Source organism: Mobula hypostoma, chromosome 1, assembly GCF_963921235.1.
Source record: "Mobula hypostoma chromosome 1, sMobHyp1.1, whole genome shotgun sequence".
Lineage (NCBI taxonomy): Eukaryota > Metazoa > Chordata > Chondrichthyes > Myliobatiformes > Myliobatidae > Mobula > Mobula hypostoma.
Window position 1 is genome coordinate 250655396 of NC_086097.1, and position 17635 is coordinate 250673030.

At 43.1% G+C, this 17635-nt stretch overlaps 1 protein-coding gene across 1 annotated transcript in view; it reads right to left on the reverse strand.

Moving 5' to 3' along the window:
- The window catches only part of cdh17 (cadherin 17, LI cadherin (liver-intestine)), a 168015-nt gene that overhangs the window by 36436 nt on the left and 113944 nt on the right, over window positions 1-17635 (reverse strand). The window contains exons 13-14 of the mRNA XM_063067108.1: window positions 15776-16020; window positions 10104-10234 (exon numbers count right to left, since the gene is read on the reverse strand). Coding sequence (XP_062923178.1) covers window positions 10104-10234; window positions 15776-16020 — 376 coding nt within the window. The remainder of the gene's footprint in view (window positions 1-10103; window positions 10235-15775; window positions 16021-17635) is intronic.

Here is a 17635-nt window from a genome sequence, read left to right on the forward strand (position 1 = left end):
GTCACCCTGCATTCTTATAACATCCTCCTCACATTTCACACTGCCACCCAGCTTTGTGTCATCGGCAAATCTGCTAATGTTACTTTTAATTCCCTCATCTAAATCATTAATATATATTGTAAACAGCTGCGGTCCCAGCACTGAACCCTGCAGTACTGCACTGGTCACCGCCTGCCATTCCAAAAGGGACTCATTAATCGCTACTCTTTGTTTTCTGTCAGCCAGCCAATTTTCAATCCATGTTAGTACTCTGTCCCCAATACCATATGCCCTAATTTTGCTCACTAATCTCCTATGTGGGACTTTATCAAAGGCTTTCTGAAAGTCCAGGTACACTGCATCCATTGGCTCTCCCTTGTCCATTTTCATAGTTACATCCTCAAAAAATTCCAGAAGATTAGTCAAGCACAATTTCCCCTTCATAAATCCATGCTGACTCGGACCAGTCCTGTTACTACTATCCAGATGTGTCGTAATTTTATCTTTTATAATTGACTCCAGCATCTTTCCCACCACCGACGTCAGGCTAACCGGTCTATAATTCCCTGTTTTCTCTTTTCCTCCCTTCTTGAAGAGAGGGACAACATTAGCCACCCTCCAATCCACAGGAACTGATCCTGAATCTATAGAACATTGGAAAATGATTACCAATGCCTCCACGATTTCTAAAGCCACCTCCTTAAGTACCCTGGGATGCAGACCTTCAGGCCCCGGGGACTTATCAGCCTTCAGACCCAACAGCCTATCCAACACCATTTCCTGCCTAATATAAATTTCCTTCAGTTCATCCATTACCCTAAGTCCTTTAGCCACTATTATATCTGGGAGATTGTTTGTGTCTTCCCTCGTGAAGACAGATCCAAAGTACCTGTTCAACTCGTCTGCCATTTCCTTGTTCCACATAATAAATTCATCCGCTTCTGTCTTCAAGGGCCCAATTTTGGTCTTAACTATTTTTTTCCTTTTCACATACCTAAAGAAGCTTTTACTGTCCTCCTTTATATTCTTGGCTAGTTTACCTTCGTACCTCATTTTTTCTCCGCGTATTGCCTTTTTAGTCACTTTCTGTTGCTCTTTAAAAGTTTCCCAATCCTCCGGCTTCCCACTCGTCTTTGCTATGTTATACTTCTTCTCTTTTATTTTTATACTGTCGATTACTTCCCTTGTCAGCCACGGCCTCCCCTTACTCCCCTTAGGATCTTTCTTCCTCCTTGGAATGAACTGATCCTGCACCTTCCGCATTATTCCCAGAAACACTTGCCATTGTTGTTCCACTGTCGTCCCTGCTAGGGTATTGTTCCATTGAACTTTGGCCAGCTCCTCCCTCATAGCACCATAGTTCCCTTTGTTCAACTGTAATACTGACACTTCCGAATTTCCCTTCTCACTCTCAAATTGTAGAGTAAAACTTAACATATTATGGTCACTACCTCCTAATGGCTCCTTTACTTCGAGGTCCCTGATCAAATCCGGTTCATTGCACAACACTAAATCTAGAATTGCGTTCTCTCTGGTAGGCTCCAGTACAAGCTGTTCTAAGAATCCATCTCGGAGGGACTCCACAAACTCCCTTTCTTGGGGTCCAGTACCAACCTGATTCCTCCAGTCTACCTGCATGTTGAAATCCCCCATAACAACCGTAGCATTACCTGTTCTTGGACTACAGTTCAGTATTCAACACCATAATGCCCCCCAGGCTCGACAAGAAGCTCAGAGACCTCGGCCTTCACCCTGCCTTGTGCAGCTGGATCCTGTTCTTTGTCAGATCACCAGCAGGTGGTAAGAGTGGGCTCCCTCACCCCTGCCCCTCTGACCCTCAACACAGATGCACCTCAAGGCTGTGTCCTAAGCCCCCTCCTTTATTCTCTGTATACCCTTGACTGTGTTGCCACCCACAGCTCCAATCTGCTAATTAAATTTGCTGATGACACTACACTGATTGGCCTAATCTCAAATAATAATGAGGCAGCCTACAGAGAAGAAGTCATCATTCTGATAGAGCGGTATCAAAAAAAAATCTCTCTCAATGTCGCAAAAACAAAGGAGCTGGTTGTGGATTACAGGAGGAATGGAGACAGGCTAAACCCTATTGACATCAGTGGATCTGGGGTTGAGAGGGTGAGCAGCTTTAAGTTCCTCAGTACAAACATCACTGAGGATCACACGTGGTCTGTACATCGGGGTCACTGGAGGCCTCCCTGCCTTCCTGCATCCCGAAAGAGGAGCTTTCCACTCTCCTGCCTGGCATCCCCACTGTTCTAACCGGCGGCAGAACTCAGCAGGTCAGGCAGCATTGATGGAAAGTAATAAACAGTCAGTAGTTCAAGCTGTGACCCTTCATCAACACTGGAAAGGAAGGGGGCAGAAGCCAGGATTGGTCCCACAACCTATGGACTCACTTTCAATGACTCCCATCTCCTGTTCTCCACACGTACTGCTTGCTTATTAATTAATTAATTAATTATTCTTATTAGCAACACACACACACACAATGCTGGAGGAACTCAGCAGCTCAGACAGCATCTATGGAAAAGAGTAAACAGTCGATGTTTTGGGCTGAGATCCTTGTCTAGTCCAGAAGAAAAGTCTCAGCCCAAAGCGTTGTCTGTTTACTCTTTTCCATAGGTGCTGCCTAACCTGCTGAGTTTCTCCAGAATTTTGTGTGTTTTGTTCTGGATTTCCAGCATCTGCAGAACTTCTTGTGCTTATGCTTAGTATTATTTTCCTTTATTGTTTCTTTGTATTTACTGTGAATGCCCACAGGAAAATTAATCTCCGGGTTGTATGTGGTGACATGCATGTACTTTGATAATAAATTTACTTTGAACTTTTCACTGTTCCAGCTACCATGGGTTTTGCTCATATTGATGTTTAGACCATGAATTCCTCAGAGTTCCACTGGGAAAATTCTGGGTGGGATGGAACCTGCTTCTTAATTTCAAACATTAATTCCACATTGCCCAATATCTTGACATTTATACTTCAGTATGATTATAGGTACAAAGTGTTCTAAAATGATGACAGATTTATTACTTTGTCTCTGCTTGCTTGTCATTTCTAAATGACCTAGGTCCTCCGTAACTATTCTATGTACGCAATTGAAGATTGAAAGTAAGATTACTACATCCCCATCATCCCTATTTATGAAAAAAACAACTGTGAGATACGAGGATGAAAAAGTTCCCTTTGAATGAGGTAACAACTGTAATGTAATAAAAATTCAGAATTGCCTGAATACAGGCCAGTGCAGAGTTGTTTTCTACACATTATAAACCACCAGTCTATTTCGAGTCCTAGGCTGCAGAACCCTACAGCACAGGTAGGTCCTTCATCCCATCTAGTCCATGTTGAACTATTAATCTGCCTGGCCCCACCAACCTGCACCCCGACCATAACCCTCCATACCTCTCACATCCATCTACCTGTCCAAATATACCCTAACTGTTGAAATGGAACCTGCGTTCATCACCTGCTGGCAACTTATTCCACACTCCCACCACCCTGAGTGAAGAGGTTTCACTTTTCACCCTTAACCCATGGCTTCCAGTTGTAGCCTCAACTAACCTCAGTGAGAAAAGCCTGTTGGATTTATCCCATCTATGCCCCTCAAACTTTATACACCTCTATGACCTATATCGACAAGCTACTTTGTCTTTTCATCAGACCCTGCATCACTGTTCGATTTTTCTCTACCCCTCACCTTCCCAAAACATCGACTGTTTACTCTTTTCCACAGATGCTGCCTAACCTGCTGAGTTCCTCCAGCATTGTGTGTGTGTTGCTAACAGGAATAATAATTAATAAATAAATAAATAAGCAAGCAGTACGTATGGAGAACAGGAGATGGGAGTCATTGAAAGTGAGTCCATAGGTTGTGGAACCAATCCTGGCTTCTGCCCCCTTCCTTTCCAGTGTTGATGAAGGGTCACAGCTTGAACTACTGACTGTTTATTCCTTTCCATCAATGCTGCCTGACCTGCTGAGTTCCGCCAGTGGTTAGAACAGTGGGGATGCCAGGCAGGAGAGTGGAAAGCTCCTCTTTCAGGATGCAGGAAGGCAGGGAGGCCTCCAGTGACCCCGATGACCACAACTGTGAAAAGTGCAACCAGCTGCAGCTTCTAACACACCGCGTTAGAGTTCAAAGTTCAAGTTCAGAGTAAATGTTATTATAGTCCTAGTCATAGTCATACCTTATTGATCCCGGGGGAAATTGGTTTTCGTTACAGTTGTACCATAAATAATAAATAGTAATAGAACCATAAATAGTTAAATAGTAACATGTAAATTATGCCAGTAAGTTATGAAATAAGTCCGGGACCAGCCTATTGGCTCAGGGTGTCTGACCCTCCAAGGGAGGAGTTGTAAAGTTTGACGGCCACAGGCAGGAATGACTTCCTATGACGCTCTGTGTTGCATCTCAGTGGAATGAATCTCTGGCTGAATGTACTCCTGTGCCCAACCAGTACATTATGTAGTGGATGGTAGACATTGTCCAAGATGGCATGCAACTTGGACAGCATCCTCCTTTCAGACACCACCGTCAGAGAGTCCAGTTCCATCCCCACAACATCACTGGCCTTACGAATGAGTTTGTTGATTCTGTTGGTGTCTGCTACCCTCAGCCTGCTGCCCCAGCACACAGCAGCAAACATGATAGCACTGGCCACCACAGACTCGTAGAACATCCTCAGCATCGTCCAGCAGATGTTAAAGGACGTCAGTCTCCTCAGGAAATAGAGACAGCTCTGACCCTTCTTGTAGACAGCCTCAGTGTTCTTTGACCAGTCCAGTTTATTGTCAATTCGTATCCCCAGGTATTTGTAATCCTCCACCATGTCCACACTGACCCCCTGGATGGAAACAGGGGTCACCGGTACCTTAGCTCTCCTCAGGTCTACCACCAGCTCCTTAGTCTTTTTCACATTAAGCTGCAGATAATTCTGCTCACACCATGTGACAAAGTTTCCTACCGTAGCCCTGTACTCAGCCTCATCTCCCTTGTTGATGTATCCAACTATGGCAGAGTCATCCGAAAACTTCTGAAGGTGACAAGACTCTGTGCAGTAGTTGAAGTCCGAGGTGTAAATGGTGAAGAGAAAGGGAGACAAGACAGTCCCCTGTGAAGCCCCAGTGCTGCTGATCCCTCTGTCGGACACACAGTGTTGCAAGCACACGTACTGTGGTCTGACAGTCAGGTAATCAAGAATCCATGATACCAGGGAAGCATCCACCTGCATCGCTGTCAGCTTCTCCCCCAGCAGAGCAGGGCGGGTGGTGTTGAACGCACTGGAGAAGTCAAAAAACATGATCCTCACAGTGCTCGCTGGCTTGTCCAGGTGGGTGTAGACACCGGTTCAGCAGGTAGACGATGGCATCCTCAACTCCTAGTCGGGGCTGGTAGGTGAACTGGAGTAGTACTTATCAGTACTTATCAGAGTACTTACATGTTACCATATACAACCCTGAGTGATTTTCTTGTGGAAATACTCAATAAATCTATAGAATAATGACCATAACACATTTCTAGACTTTCCAGGAGTATCCTAGCTGCCACTAGTACTCCAGGAAAAATGTTGCGTTCCACCACACCCATTCCTTGTTAAACTTTGCTAGGTTCAGGAACAGTGACGACTCTTCCACCCCCAGCCTGCTGAGCCACCCAACTCAGCACTGAACTGATTCCGTAACCTGTGGACTCAGGCTACAACGCATGTCTTATTAATTTCCTTCTGTATTTTTTATTGGTGCAATTTGTCTTCTGGTTATTTTTCCCATTTTGTATTTGCACACTGTTTGAACATCCAAGCCGGTGCAGTCTTTCATGGATTCTGTCGTGGTTATTATTCTGATATGAATTTATTGAGTATGCCCACAAAAAATGAATCTCAGGATGACATGCATGTACTTTCATAATAAATTTACTTTGCACTTTGAACTTGTGCATATTGGTTGCTTGTCAGTTTTTGTGTGTTATTTTTCATTCTATTATGTTTCTACATTCTACTGTTAATGGTGATATAGATGTACTTTGATATTAATTTTGCTTTCAGCCTTGAACTTAAAGTTACCAGAAGATGTATCTCTTTGGTGACGTTGTGCACCTGACCTGGAAACTCTCTGGACCAGTCCTGGAATCTCTATCTCCAGTATCGTCTGAGATCCTGTGAGTTGCTCATGAAGAACATAGACCGCAGAACAGTGAGCAGAGGAACAGGCCCTTCGACCCATAATGTTGTGCTGAACCAATCAAATGGCCAACTAAACTAATCCCTTCTGCCTAAACAATGTCCATGTTCTTCCATTTTCCTCACATTCATGTGCCTATCTAAACATCTCTTAAAAGTCCCTAACATATCTGCCTCTACCACCACCCCTGGGAGCATATTCCAGGCACCCACCACTCTCTTTGTAAAAAAAGCTTGCCCCCCACATCTCCTTTGAAATTACCCCCTCTCACCTTAAAAGCATGGCCTCCGACTAGACATTTCAACCCTGGGAAAAAGATATTGTCTGTTTACTCTACCTATGTTCCTCATAATCTTATGAACTTCTATCACATTTCCCCTCAGCCATCGCTGCTCCAAAGAAAACAACCCATGCTTGTTCAACTTCTTGCCCTCTAATCCAGGCAGCATCCTGGTAAACCTCTTCTGCACCCTCTCCAAACCTTTGACGTCTTTCCTATAATGGAGTGACCAGAACTCTATGCAATAATCCAGATGCAGCCTAACTAGAGTTTTATAAAGCTGCAGCATAACTTTACAAAGTTCTCCTTAAAGCACCTCTGAAGGAACTTGGAATTGATACTGAAAGTTAGGATGAGGAATTTGACCAAGGTACCTCCCTGGTAGTAACATCTGTAGGAGGGATGTCCACACTATTGGTCTCAGTTTTTATCCTGCAGACTACCAGTGATCCCACAACGTAGCTGATTCTGGTATTGGAAAAAAGATCTTCATTCTTTGAGGATTTTTTTGTCAGGACAAGGTGGTGGTGGGGTGGACTGCACTTCATACAACTCAGGGCCACTTTATTAGGCACACCTGTACACCTGCTCGTTAATGCAAATATCTAACCAGCCAATCATGTGGCAGCAACTCAATGCACAAAAGCATGCAGACATGGTCAAGAGGTTCAGTTGTAGTTCAGACCAGACAGCAGAAAGGGAGAAGAAATGACTCTGCCTGTGGAATGATTGTTGGTGCCAGGCAGGTTGGTTTGAGAATCTCAGACATAGAAGCGGAATTATAAGACATACAGTTGAAGTCAGAAATTTACACATTTAAACTCAATTTTTCACAATTCCTGGCATTTAATCCTAGAAAACATTCCCTGTCTTAGGTCAGTTCGGACCACTACTTTATTTTAAGAATGTGAAATGTCAGAATAATAGTAGAGGGAATGATTTATTTCAGCTTTTATTTCTTTCATCACTTTCCCAGTGGATCAGAAGTTTACATACACTTTGTTAGTATTTGGTAGCATTGCCTTTAAATTGTTTACCTTGGGCCAAATGTTTTGGGTAGCCTTCCACAAGCTTTTCACAGTAAGTTGCTGGAATTTTGTTCCATTCCTCCAGACAGAACTGGTGTAACTGAGTCAGGTTTGTAGGCCTCCTTGCTTGCCCACTCTTCCAATTTGTCAAAGTCCTGCTGCAATTGCATTGCTTCCTCAGCACTACCTACCCCTCCACCTACCTTGCATCATCTGCAAACTTTGCCACAAAGTCATCAATTCCATTATCTAAATCATTGACAAACAATGTGAAAAGTAGTGGTCCCAGTACTGTCCCCTGAGGAACACCACTAGTCACTGGTAGCCAACCAGAAAAGGCTCCCTTTATTCCCACTGGCTGCCTCCTGCCTGTCAGCCATTCCTCTATCCATGCCAGTATCTTTCCTCTAATGCCTTAGGATCTTATCTTGTTAAGCAGCCTCATGTGTAGCACCATATCAAATGCCTCCTGAAAATCCAAGTAACTGACATCCACTGCCTCTCCCTTGTCCACCCTGCTTGTTTCTTCTTTGAAGAACTCTAACAGATTTGTCAGGCAAGATTTCCCTTGACAGAAACCATGCTGAATTTGACTTACTTTATCATTAGTCTTCAAGTACCCCGAAACCTGATCCTTAATAACTAACTCCAACACTTCCCCAACCACTGAGTTTAGGCTAACTGGCCTATAATTCCCTCTCTTTTGCCTTCTTCCCTTCTTAAAGAGCGGTGCCAATGATGCATTTTGACTGAACTGGAATTTGGCAGAGTGACAAAATGACCTGAATCTCTAAGGCTTAGCAGATAAAATAGATTCATATAAACAAAACAAGACTAGATGGAACAAGGCTAATTTGGATCAATGCCAAACTGACTGGGGCCAGTGATGCGTTGGATGGTTTTAACTACCTGTGATAGCCAAACAGAACATGCCTGTCCTAGCATGCACAGTCGGCTCTGGCAGGACGGACGGATAAACTCTACTGTGAGATCCAATGGCAGGAAAGGGGTACCGCAATCCTCCGTGGAGAGTGAAGGGCATGACAAGGCACAGAAGATGTCATGGTCATCCACTGTAACCAAGGAAGACTCCAGTTTGTGAAGACTATTCGTTCCACTGGACCCGGACCTCTGAGGTCGACAGAATGGAACTGCCCCAATGCAACAGCTTTTCCACTTTAAAAAAATCTCCCATACAGGTTTCCTGTAATTGTCAGACACAATGGATAAGTGCCACCATTGTCATAGAGTCATAGAAAAGTGCAACACAGAAATAGGCCCTTTGGCCCATCTAGTCTGTGCCAAACTATTTAAACTGCCTACTCCCATTGACCTGCACCAGACTACTGTCCTCCATATCCCTACCATCCGTGTACCAATTCAAACTTCTCTTAAACATTGACATCTAGCTGGTATGTACCACTTCTGCTGGCAGCTCATTCCACACTCCCACCACTCTCTGAGTGAAGAAGTTTTATCTTATGTTCCCCTTAAACTTTTCACCTTTCACCTTAAACCATGATCTCTAGTTTCCAGCCTCGGCAGAACAAACCTGCTTGCATTTACCCTTTCTGTACCTTTCATAATTTTGTAGACCCCCTATCAAATTTCCTCTCAGTCTTCTACATGCTAAGGATTCTGATGGTAGACCTGAGGAGAGATAAGGTACCGGTGACCCCTGTTTCCATCCAGGGGGTCAGTGTAGACATGGTGGAGGATTACAAATACCTGGGGATATGAATTGACAATAAACTGGACTGGTCAAAGAACACTGAGGCTGTCTACAAGAAGGGTCAGAGCCGTCTCTATTTCCAGAGGAGACTGAGGTCCTTTAACATCTACCGGACGATGCTGAGGAAGTTCTACGAGTCTGTGGTGGCCAGTGCTATCATGTTTGCTGTTGTGTGCTGGGGCAGCAGGCTGAGGGTAACAGACACCAACAGAATCAACAAACTCATCTGTAAGGCCAGTAATGTTGTGGGGATGGAACTGGACTCTCTGATGGTGGTGTCTGAAAAGGGGATGCTGTCCAAGTTGCATGCCATCTTGGACAATGTCTCCCATCCACTACATAATGTACTGGGTGGGCACAGGATTACATTCAGCCAGAGACTCATTCCACCAAGATGCAACACAGAGCGTCATAGGAAGTCATTCCTGCCTGTGGCCATCAAACTTTACAACTCCTCCCTTGGAGGGTCAGACACCCTGAGCCAATAGGCTGGTCCTGGACTTATTTCCTGGCATAATTTACATATTACTATTTAACTATTTATGGTTTTATTACTATTTAATTATTTATGGTGCAACTGTAACGAAAACCAATTTCCCCCGGGATCAATGAAGTATGACTCTGACTATGAATGAAGTTGTAACCTATTCAATCTTTTCTTATAACTCAGGTCCTCCAGACCCAACAACATCCTTGTAAATTTTCTCTGTACTCTTTCAAATTGATTACATCTTTCCTGTAGGAAGGTGAACAAAACAACACACAATTCTCCAAAATAGGTCTCTTCAATGCCATATACAACTTCAATGTCACATCAGCGTGGACTCTTGTTTGTCTTATGACACTTTTCACGTTAAGAATTAATTTAAGTCCTTACCTTCCTCCACGGCGGTAACTTCTATTTTATAATGGCTTTCCTTCTCCATATCCAAATTACCATGAGTAAAAATTTCTCCAGTCCGATTGTTAATATAAAACCATTTACGAGGATCTTTTGTTAGCCAGTACCTGGTCAATCAAAAGCAGTCCTTTACAGTTACTGTTCAGTCAGAATAACATACATTTCCCAGCAGCTGCCGCACTGTACAATTAATAAGTGGAAAGTAATCCTTGCTAATCGTTTCTTCAACAAAATACTTCAATGAGAAGCAAAGCAAAATTGCTTTAAATACTTGGCATGTCAGCCAGCAGCTGTGAAGAGTGCAAGAGTTAATGATTCTGCACAATTATTTTGCCTGAAATATAATGACATAGAATACAGGATGGAACGATGTTGTGTCAACCCTCTATCAACTCCAAGATCAATCTAACCCTTCCCTCCTATATAACTTTCTATTTTCTAGCATCCACATGCCTATCTAACAGTCTCTTAAATAGCCTTAAGAAGAGTCCTTAAGAAATGTCTCAACCCAAACTGTCGACTATTTATTCTTTTCCATAGAAGCTGCCTGGCCTGCTGAGTTCCTCCAACATTTTGTGTGTGTTGCTTTGGATCTCTGGCATCTGCAGACTGTCTCATGTTTGTTCTTAAATATCCCCAATGTAACACACACAGAATGCTGGAGGGTCTCAACCTCCAACGGAAAAGAGTAAGCAGTCAATGTTTCAGGCCAAAACCCTTCATCGATCCTGACTGTTTACTCTCTTCCACAGATGCTGCCTGGCCTGTTGAGTTCCTCCAGCACTTTTTGTGTGTTGTTTTGGATTTCTAGCATCTGCAGACTTTCTCCTGTTTGTTCTTAAATATCCCAGAAGCATTATTCTTTTTCCACACAAATTGGTGGGTGTGTGGAACTCACTCCCGGAGCAGTGGTAAAGACAGATACATTAGTAGTAAAAATGGATTCAGCAGTGGCTAGATGGGAGACGCTAGAGAGTAGCAGTGGATAACTGTGTGTCAGATTGGAGGACGGTGTGTAACGGTGTGCCTCAAGGATCTGTACTGGGTCCAATGTTGTTTGTCATATATGTTAATGATCTAGATGATGGGGTGTAAAATTGGATTAGTAAGTATGCAGATGATACTAAGATAGGTGGCGTTGTGGATAATGAAGCAGGTTTTCAAAGCTTGCAGAGAGATTTGGGCCAGTTAGAAGAGTGGGCTGAAAGATAGCAGATGAAGTTTAATGCTGATAAATGTGAGGTGCTACATTTTGGTAGAACTAATCAAAATAGGACATACATGGTAAATGGTAGGGCATTGAAGAGCGCTTTAGAACAGAGGGATCTAGGAATAATGGTGCATAGTTCCCTGAAGGTGGAATCTCATAGGGTGGTGAAGAAAGCTTTTGGTTTGCTGGCCTTTATTAATCAGAGAATTGAGTATAGGAGTTGGGATGTAATGTTGAATTTGTATAAGGCATTGGTAAGGCCAAATCTGGAGTATTGTGTACAGTTCTGGTCACCGAATTATAGGAAGGATGTCAATAAAATTGAGAGAGTACAGAGGAGGTTTACTAAAATGTTGCCTGGGTTTCATCTCCTAAGTTACAGAGAAAGGTTGAACAAGTTAGGTCTTTATTCTTTGGAGTGTAGAAGGTTGAGGGGAGACTTGATAGAGGTGTTGAAAATTATGAGGGGGATTGATAGAATTGACGTGGTTAGACTTTTTCTATTGAGAGTGGGGGAGATTCAAACAAGAGGACATGAGTTGAGAGTTAAAGGACAGAAGTTTAGGGGTAACATGAGGGGGAACTTCTTTACTCAGAGAGTGGTGGCTGTGTGGAATGAGCTTCCAGCAGAAGTGGTTGAGGCAAGTTTGATGTTGTCGTTTGAAGTTAAATTGGATAGATATATGGACAGGAAAGGAATGGAGGGTTATGGGCTGAGTGCAGGTCAGTGGGACTAGGTGAGAGTAAGAGTTCGCCACAGACTAGATGGGCTGAGATGGCCTGTTTCCGTGCTGTAATTGTTATATGGTTATATATGGTTATTAGGGGCATTTAAGAAACTCTTAGATAGATGCACAGACAATAGTGAAATAGAGGGCTACGTAGGAGGGAAAGGTTAGATTGATCTTAGTTAAAGGTTGGCACAACATTGTGGGCCGAAGGGCCTGTACTGTGCTGTAATGTCCTATGCTCCAAGAATAAATTTAATTTTCAAAGAATAGGGGATTCAGCCAGGAAAGTGGAACTCCAACAATGGTTGGCTCATTCATGAACTTACTGAATGAGGAAGCAGGTCTGACAGTTTATCTGACCTAACCCTGCTTTTGTTTATATTGCTCTTAGTTTCACAGTGATCTTCTTTATCAAATGTCTTGATGACGTTTTAATGGCACCAAGGTCAGTTTGTTCCTCCTATTGATCGTTACGCAATTATTTTTTAAACAATCTAACAAAAGCTATGAGTAACATTATTTAACTTAGTTCCACCATGCTTTGACTAACAAAATGTGAGTCAATGGATGTTGAATAAATTCATAAATAACATAAATATAATAAGTAATGTATAATATATAATAGCCCAGCAATATATATGAATAAGCTAATATAGTGGATTCTGGTTAATTGAGCCATCAATAAATAGGGGCAGTCACTTCCTTGGGACAACTCTTAAAGAACAGAACTCATCTAGAAAGTTGCTGGGATTCCATTCGTTTGTTTGAAACACTATACCACTTAATTAGGACACTAGATGTTGCTGGACAGTTTCTAACTGGTGTCAAATGTGCGCACTTGTGTGGCAGTTAGACATTACACCACGTTTCGAGTAAATAGCGTCAGTCGCATGTGCCTGAGTTCAAAAAGCAGTGATTTGTGTCACTGATAGTTGGTGAGAAATCAGAAAGACAATTCAGTGGTTTCAGGCATTCAGACTTGGAGATGCCAGAAATGACCGGGAGTGAAAGTGAAATGATTTCTCGACTTCAACAAATTAGGAAAAATTTCAAACTATCGACAACCATCTGGAATGTTACAATGAAAATGAAGATTTGGAGAACGCAGTTGCTGAAAGCTTTGTATGAAAGCAGTTACACCAGGTGCCTGTGCTGATTTTGTTCATTTGCAGTCAATCAAAAGAACACGGCAGCATTCCCTGGATGAATTCCTGCATCGATCACTATCAGGAACTAATACAGAGCTTAATAGTTGTGTAGGTAGTGCTCTAATTTGTTCTGTATTTCAGTTAAGTGCTTAGTTTGTCCGTTTTATATCTTTTTAACTATTTCCATGAAACTTCGGCTAATTGGGGCGCTGCTTAAATGGACCAAAATGTACTGGACCTGATGTGTCCCAATTGTGACGGGGTCCTGAATCACCCCTCTGAATTGTGCTTGGTTATCCCTATGAACTTTTGAAAAGAGGGAGAGAGAGTTATTTAACACCGATATCTTGCTTTGAAAAGTGAAAGAGAAAGGGAGAGAGAGACGAAGACTGCTCACAGGTTGTTTATACTTTCTCCAAGGACATCGCCTGCTTGTATTCTTCCACGGACAGAGAAGGGCGGAGTTATTTGAGAGACAGCTGGTGCTCAGCACTGGAAGATAAAATAGGTCAGATGATAGACCTCAGACACATATTTTGGACACTGAATGAGCTTTGTTGTGCCCGCAGAAAAAGTGGGTTTTTGGAGGATCGATCAGGCAGATCGATCAGTGGCTCTTGCAGTGAAAAGAAAAGGCAGTGACCGGTGGGGAGTTGTCCATGTGTCCACCCTTGCCTGGGTGATAGCTCCACCACAGAAAACTGGTCCCCTTTGTTGTGGTCACAGTTGGTGACTTTTAAAGGATATCGGAGGACAACGAGAAGTTCGACGATGTCAGCTCACCTGAAGACTCAAATCTCTCCCTCTCTCCATCACTACTCAACTCAATACCATGAACTGAACTGAACTTTACTCATCATCGTAAGACTGTATCTTTTTACCACAGAAGTCCAGAACGAGGGGTCACAGTTTGAGGATAAAGGGGAAGCCTTTTAGGACCAAGGTTAGGAAAAACTTCTTCATACAGAGAGTAGTGAATCTGTGGAATTCTCTGCCACAGGAAACAGTTGAGGCCAGTTCATTGGCTATATTTAAGAGGGAGTTAGATATGGCCCTTGTGGCTAAAGGGATCAGGGGCTATGGAGGGAAGGCTGGTACAGGGTTCTGAGTTGGATGATCAGCCATGATCATACTGAATGGCGGTGCAGGATCGAAGGGCTGAATGGCCTACTCCTGCACCTATTTTCTATGTTTCTATGTTTCTATGTTACCCCTAGACTTGAAGAAGCTTGGTTTTTCATATATATATTTCCACACTTACTGATTTACTTACTTATATATAATCATTGCCAACCTGTTTGATTTATCTACATTTATATTACTGTATTGCGTAGTTACTAATAAATATTATTAGTTAATAGCAATACTGGACTCCAAAGTGTTTTCCATTTCTGCTGGTTCTTTATTCCCGTCATGGGGTACGTGACACAATTAACCAGAATCCACTGTATATAACATAATATAATAATCAGCAAGCTAATATTTCTGTTTATTCTATAATAGATTCCATAACAGATATTTATCAACAAAGTTGCATCTGTTAAAATTTTGTGCCTAAAATGTTCAAAGATATTTTATAAATTAATGGTTTTGGCAATTGTCTTTAACAAGGTAATCAATCTTATGTTCGCTAATTTTAGTGGGTGTTGTCTCTCAGCTTTTGTTTTACTGAGGCTCTGGGCCAGTTTTAACATTCAACAAAAAAGATGTCTTACTGGATAAGAGGCCTAAATTGAGTGGACTGCCAGAGACTTTTTCCTGGGCAGAAGTAGCTAATACCAGGGGGCGTAACTTTAAGGTGCTGGGAGGAAGGTATAGGGGAAATATCAAAGACAGTTTTTTTTTACGCAGAAAGTGGTGGGTGCATGGACCACCCTACCATGGGTAGTGGTGGAGGCAGATCCACTTACTCTTAGGAAGGCACTTTGACGAAAGAAAGATGGAGGGCTATGTGGGAGGGAAGTGTTAGATTGAACTTAGAGCAGATTAGAAAGTCAACACAACATTGTGGGCCGAGAGGCCTGTACTGTGCTGTAGTTTTCAATATGTTGCTGGGATTTGAGGACCTGAGTTACAGGAAAAAGTTGAATAGGTTAGGACTTTATTCTGTGGCGTATAGGAGAATGAGGGGAGATTTGATTGAGGTATACAAAATTATGAGGGGTATAGATAAGGTAAATGCAAGCAGGCTTTTTCCACTGAGGTTGGGGTCATGAGTTAAGGGTGAAAGATGAAATGTTTAAGGGGAACATGAGGGGGATCTTTTTCACTCAGAGGGTGGTGAGAGTGTGGAATGAGCTGCCAGTGGTAGTGGAGCATGTGCGGTCAGTTTCAACATTTAAGGGAAATTTGGGTAAATACATGGATAGGGAGGTGTATGGAAGGCTGTGGTCTGGGTGCAGGTCGATGGGACTAGGCAGATTCATAGCTTGGCATGGACTAGAGATGGACTGAAGAGCCTGTTTGTGTGTTGTAGTGTTCTATGACTGTATGATTTATGATAACTATCTGAGTCACCTCCTCCCAAGTTTCAATAAATATATGATGGATGCTTATTACCTCACTTCAGAACCTTCTGGATCGTGGGCTTTCACCTTAAGCACGGAATCTCCTTTAGAAGCATCTTCAGAGACCCACGTTTGATATATTTTTTCTGAGAAATACGGTGGCTCATCATTATTGGTCACATTAATCAGGAGCACTGTGAACGAGCTTGAGTTGTAGAAAACGCCGTCAACGAGGGGCTCGGGATTTGTGGCACTGATGTTTAACGCAAAGCTCGACTGAGATTCAAAGTCCAGAGGCTGAAAGAACAGAGACAGTAGAAATTTATTTTATTTAGAAATAGAATGCAGAACAAGCCCTTCTGCCCATCAAACTGCACTGCCCAGCAACGCACCGATTTAACCCTAGCCTAATCACAGGACAATTTACCATGACCAATTAAACTACTAACCCATACACCTTTGGACTGTGGGAGGAAAGCACCGTAGTGTAGTGGTTAGTGTGATGTTATTACAGGCTGGGGTGCAGTCCAGAGTTCAATTCCCACATCATCTGTAAGGTGTCTCTGTATGTACGCCACCACCTCAGAATGCCTGGGTTTTCTCCGGGTGCTCTGGTTTCCTCCCACAGTCTAAAGACATACCGGGAAGGTTAACTGTTCTGTGATAGCATTACGGTTAAATCAAGGTTGCTGGGTGGCACACCTCAAAGGGCTGGAAGGTCCTATTCTGCCCTGTGCCTCCAAATAAATAACATTAAAAACCAGAGCACCCGGAGGAAACGAACACTCTCACAGGAGGGACACACAGACTTTCTTACAAAGGACAGAGGAGGTGAACTCCAAACTCCGACGCCCTGAGCTGTAATAGTGTCGCACCGGCTGCTACGCTGACGTGCAAGTGGTGAAGAGACGTTTGGATAGGTATATGGATGGTCGAGGTACCTGTTTCTGGGCTGTACTTGTCTATGACTCTCTGAACCTAAACAAAAAACGTAGGTGATCTCAGATGGTGACAACAAGGTGGACAGGAGTGAGTTAGTTTTGCTAGTTGAGTGGAGTCATAAGAACAACATCACACTCAACATCAATCAAACCAATGAACTGATTGTGGGCTTCAGGAAGGGGAAGCTGAGGGAACACACACCAGTCCTCATCGAGGGATCAGCAATGGAATGGTTGAACAGTTTCAACTTCCAGGGCATCAACATCTCAGGGGATCTGTCGTGGGCCCAACAGACTGATGCGATCATGAAGCAGGCATGCTGGTAGCTGTACTTAGTCATAGTCAGAGTCATACTTTATTGATCTTGGGGGAAATTGGTTTTCGTTACAGTTGCACCATAAATAATAAATAGTAATAGAATAGTAATTAGTTAAATAGTAATATGTAAATTATGCCAGTGAATTATGAAATAAGTCCAGGACCAGCCTATTGGCTCAGGGTGTCTGACCCTCCAAGGGAGGAGTTGTAAAGTTTGATGGCCACAGGCAGGAATGACTTCCTATGACGCTCTGTGCTGCATCTCGGAGGAATGAGTCTCTGGCTGAATGTACTCCTGTGCCCACCCAGTACATTATGTAGTGGATGGGAGACATTGTCCAAGATGGCATGCAACTTGGACAGCATCCCCTTTTCAGACACCACCGTGAGAGAGTCCAGTTCCATCCCCACAACATCACTGGCCTTACGAATGAGTTTGTTGATTTTGTTGGTGTCTGCCACCCTCAGCCTGCTGCCCCAGCACACAACAGCAAACATGATAGCACTGGCCACCACAGACTCGTAGAACATCCTCTGCATTGTCCGGCAGATGTTAAAGGACGTCAGTCTCCTCAGGAAATAGAGACGGCTCTGACCCTTCCTATAGACAGCCTCAGTGTTCTTTGAACAGTCCAGTTTATTGTCAATTCAT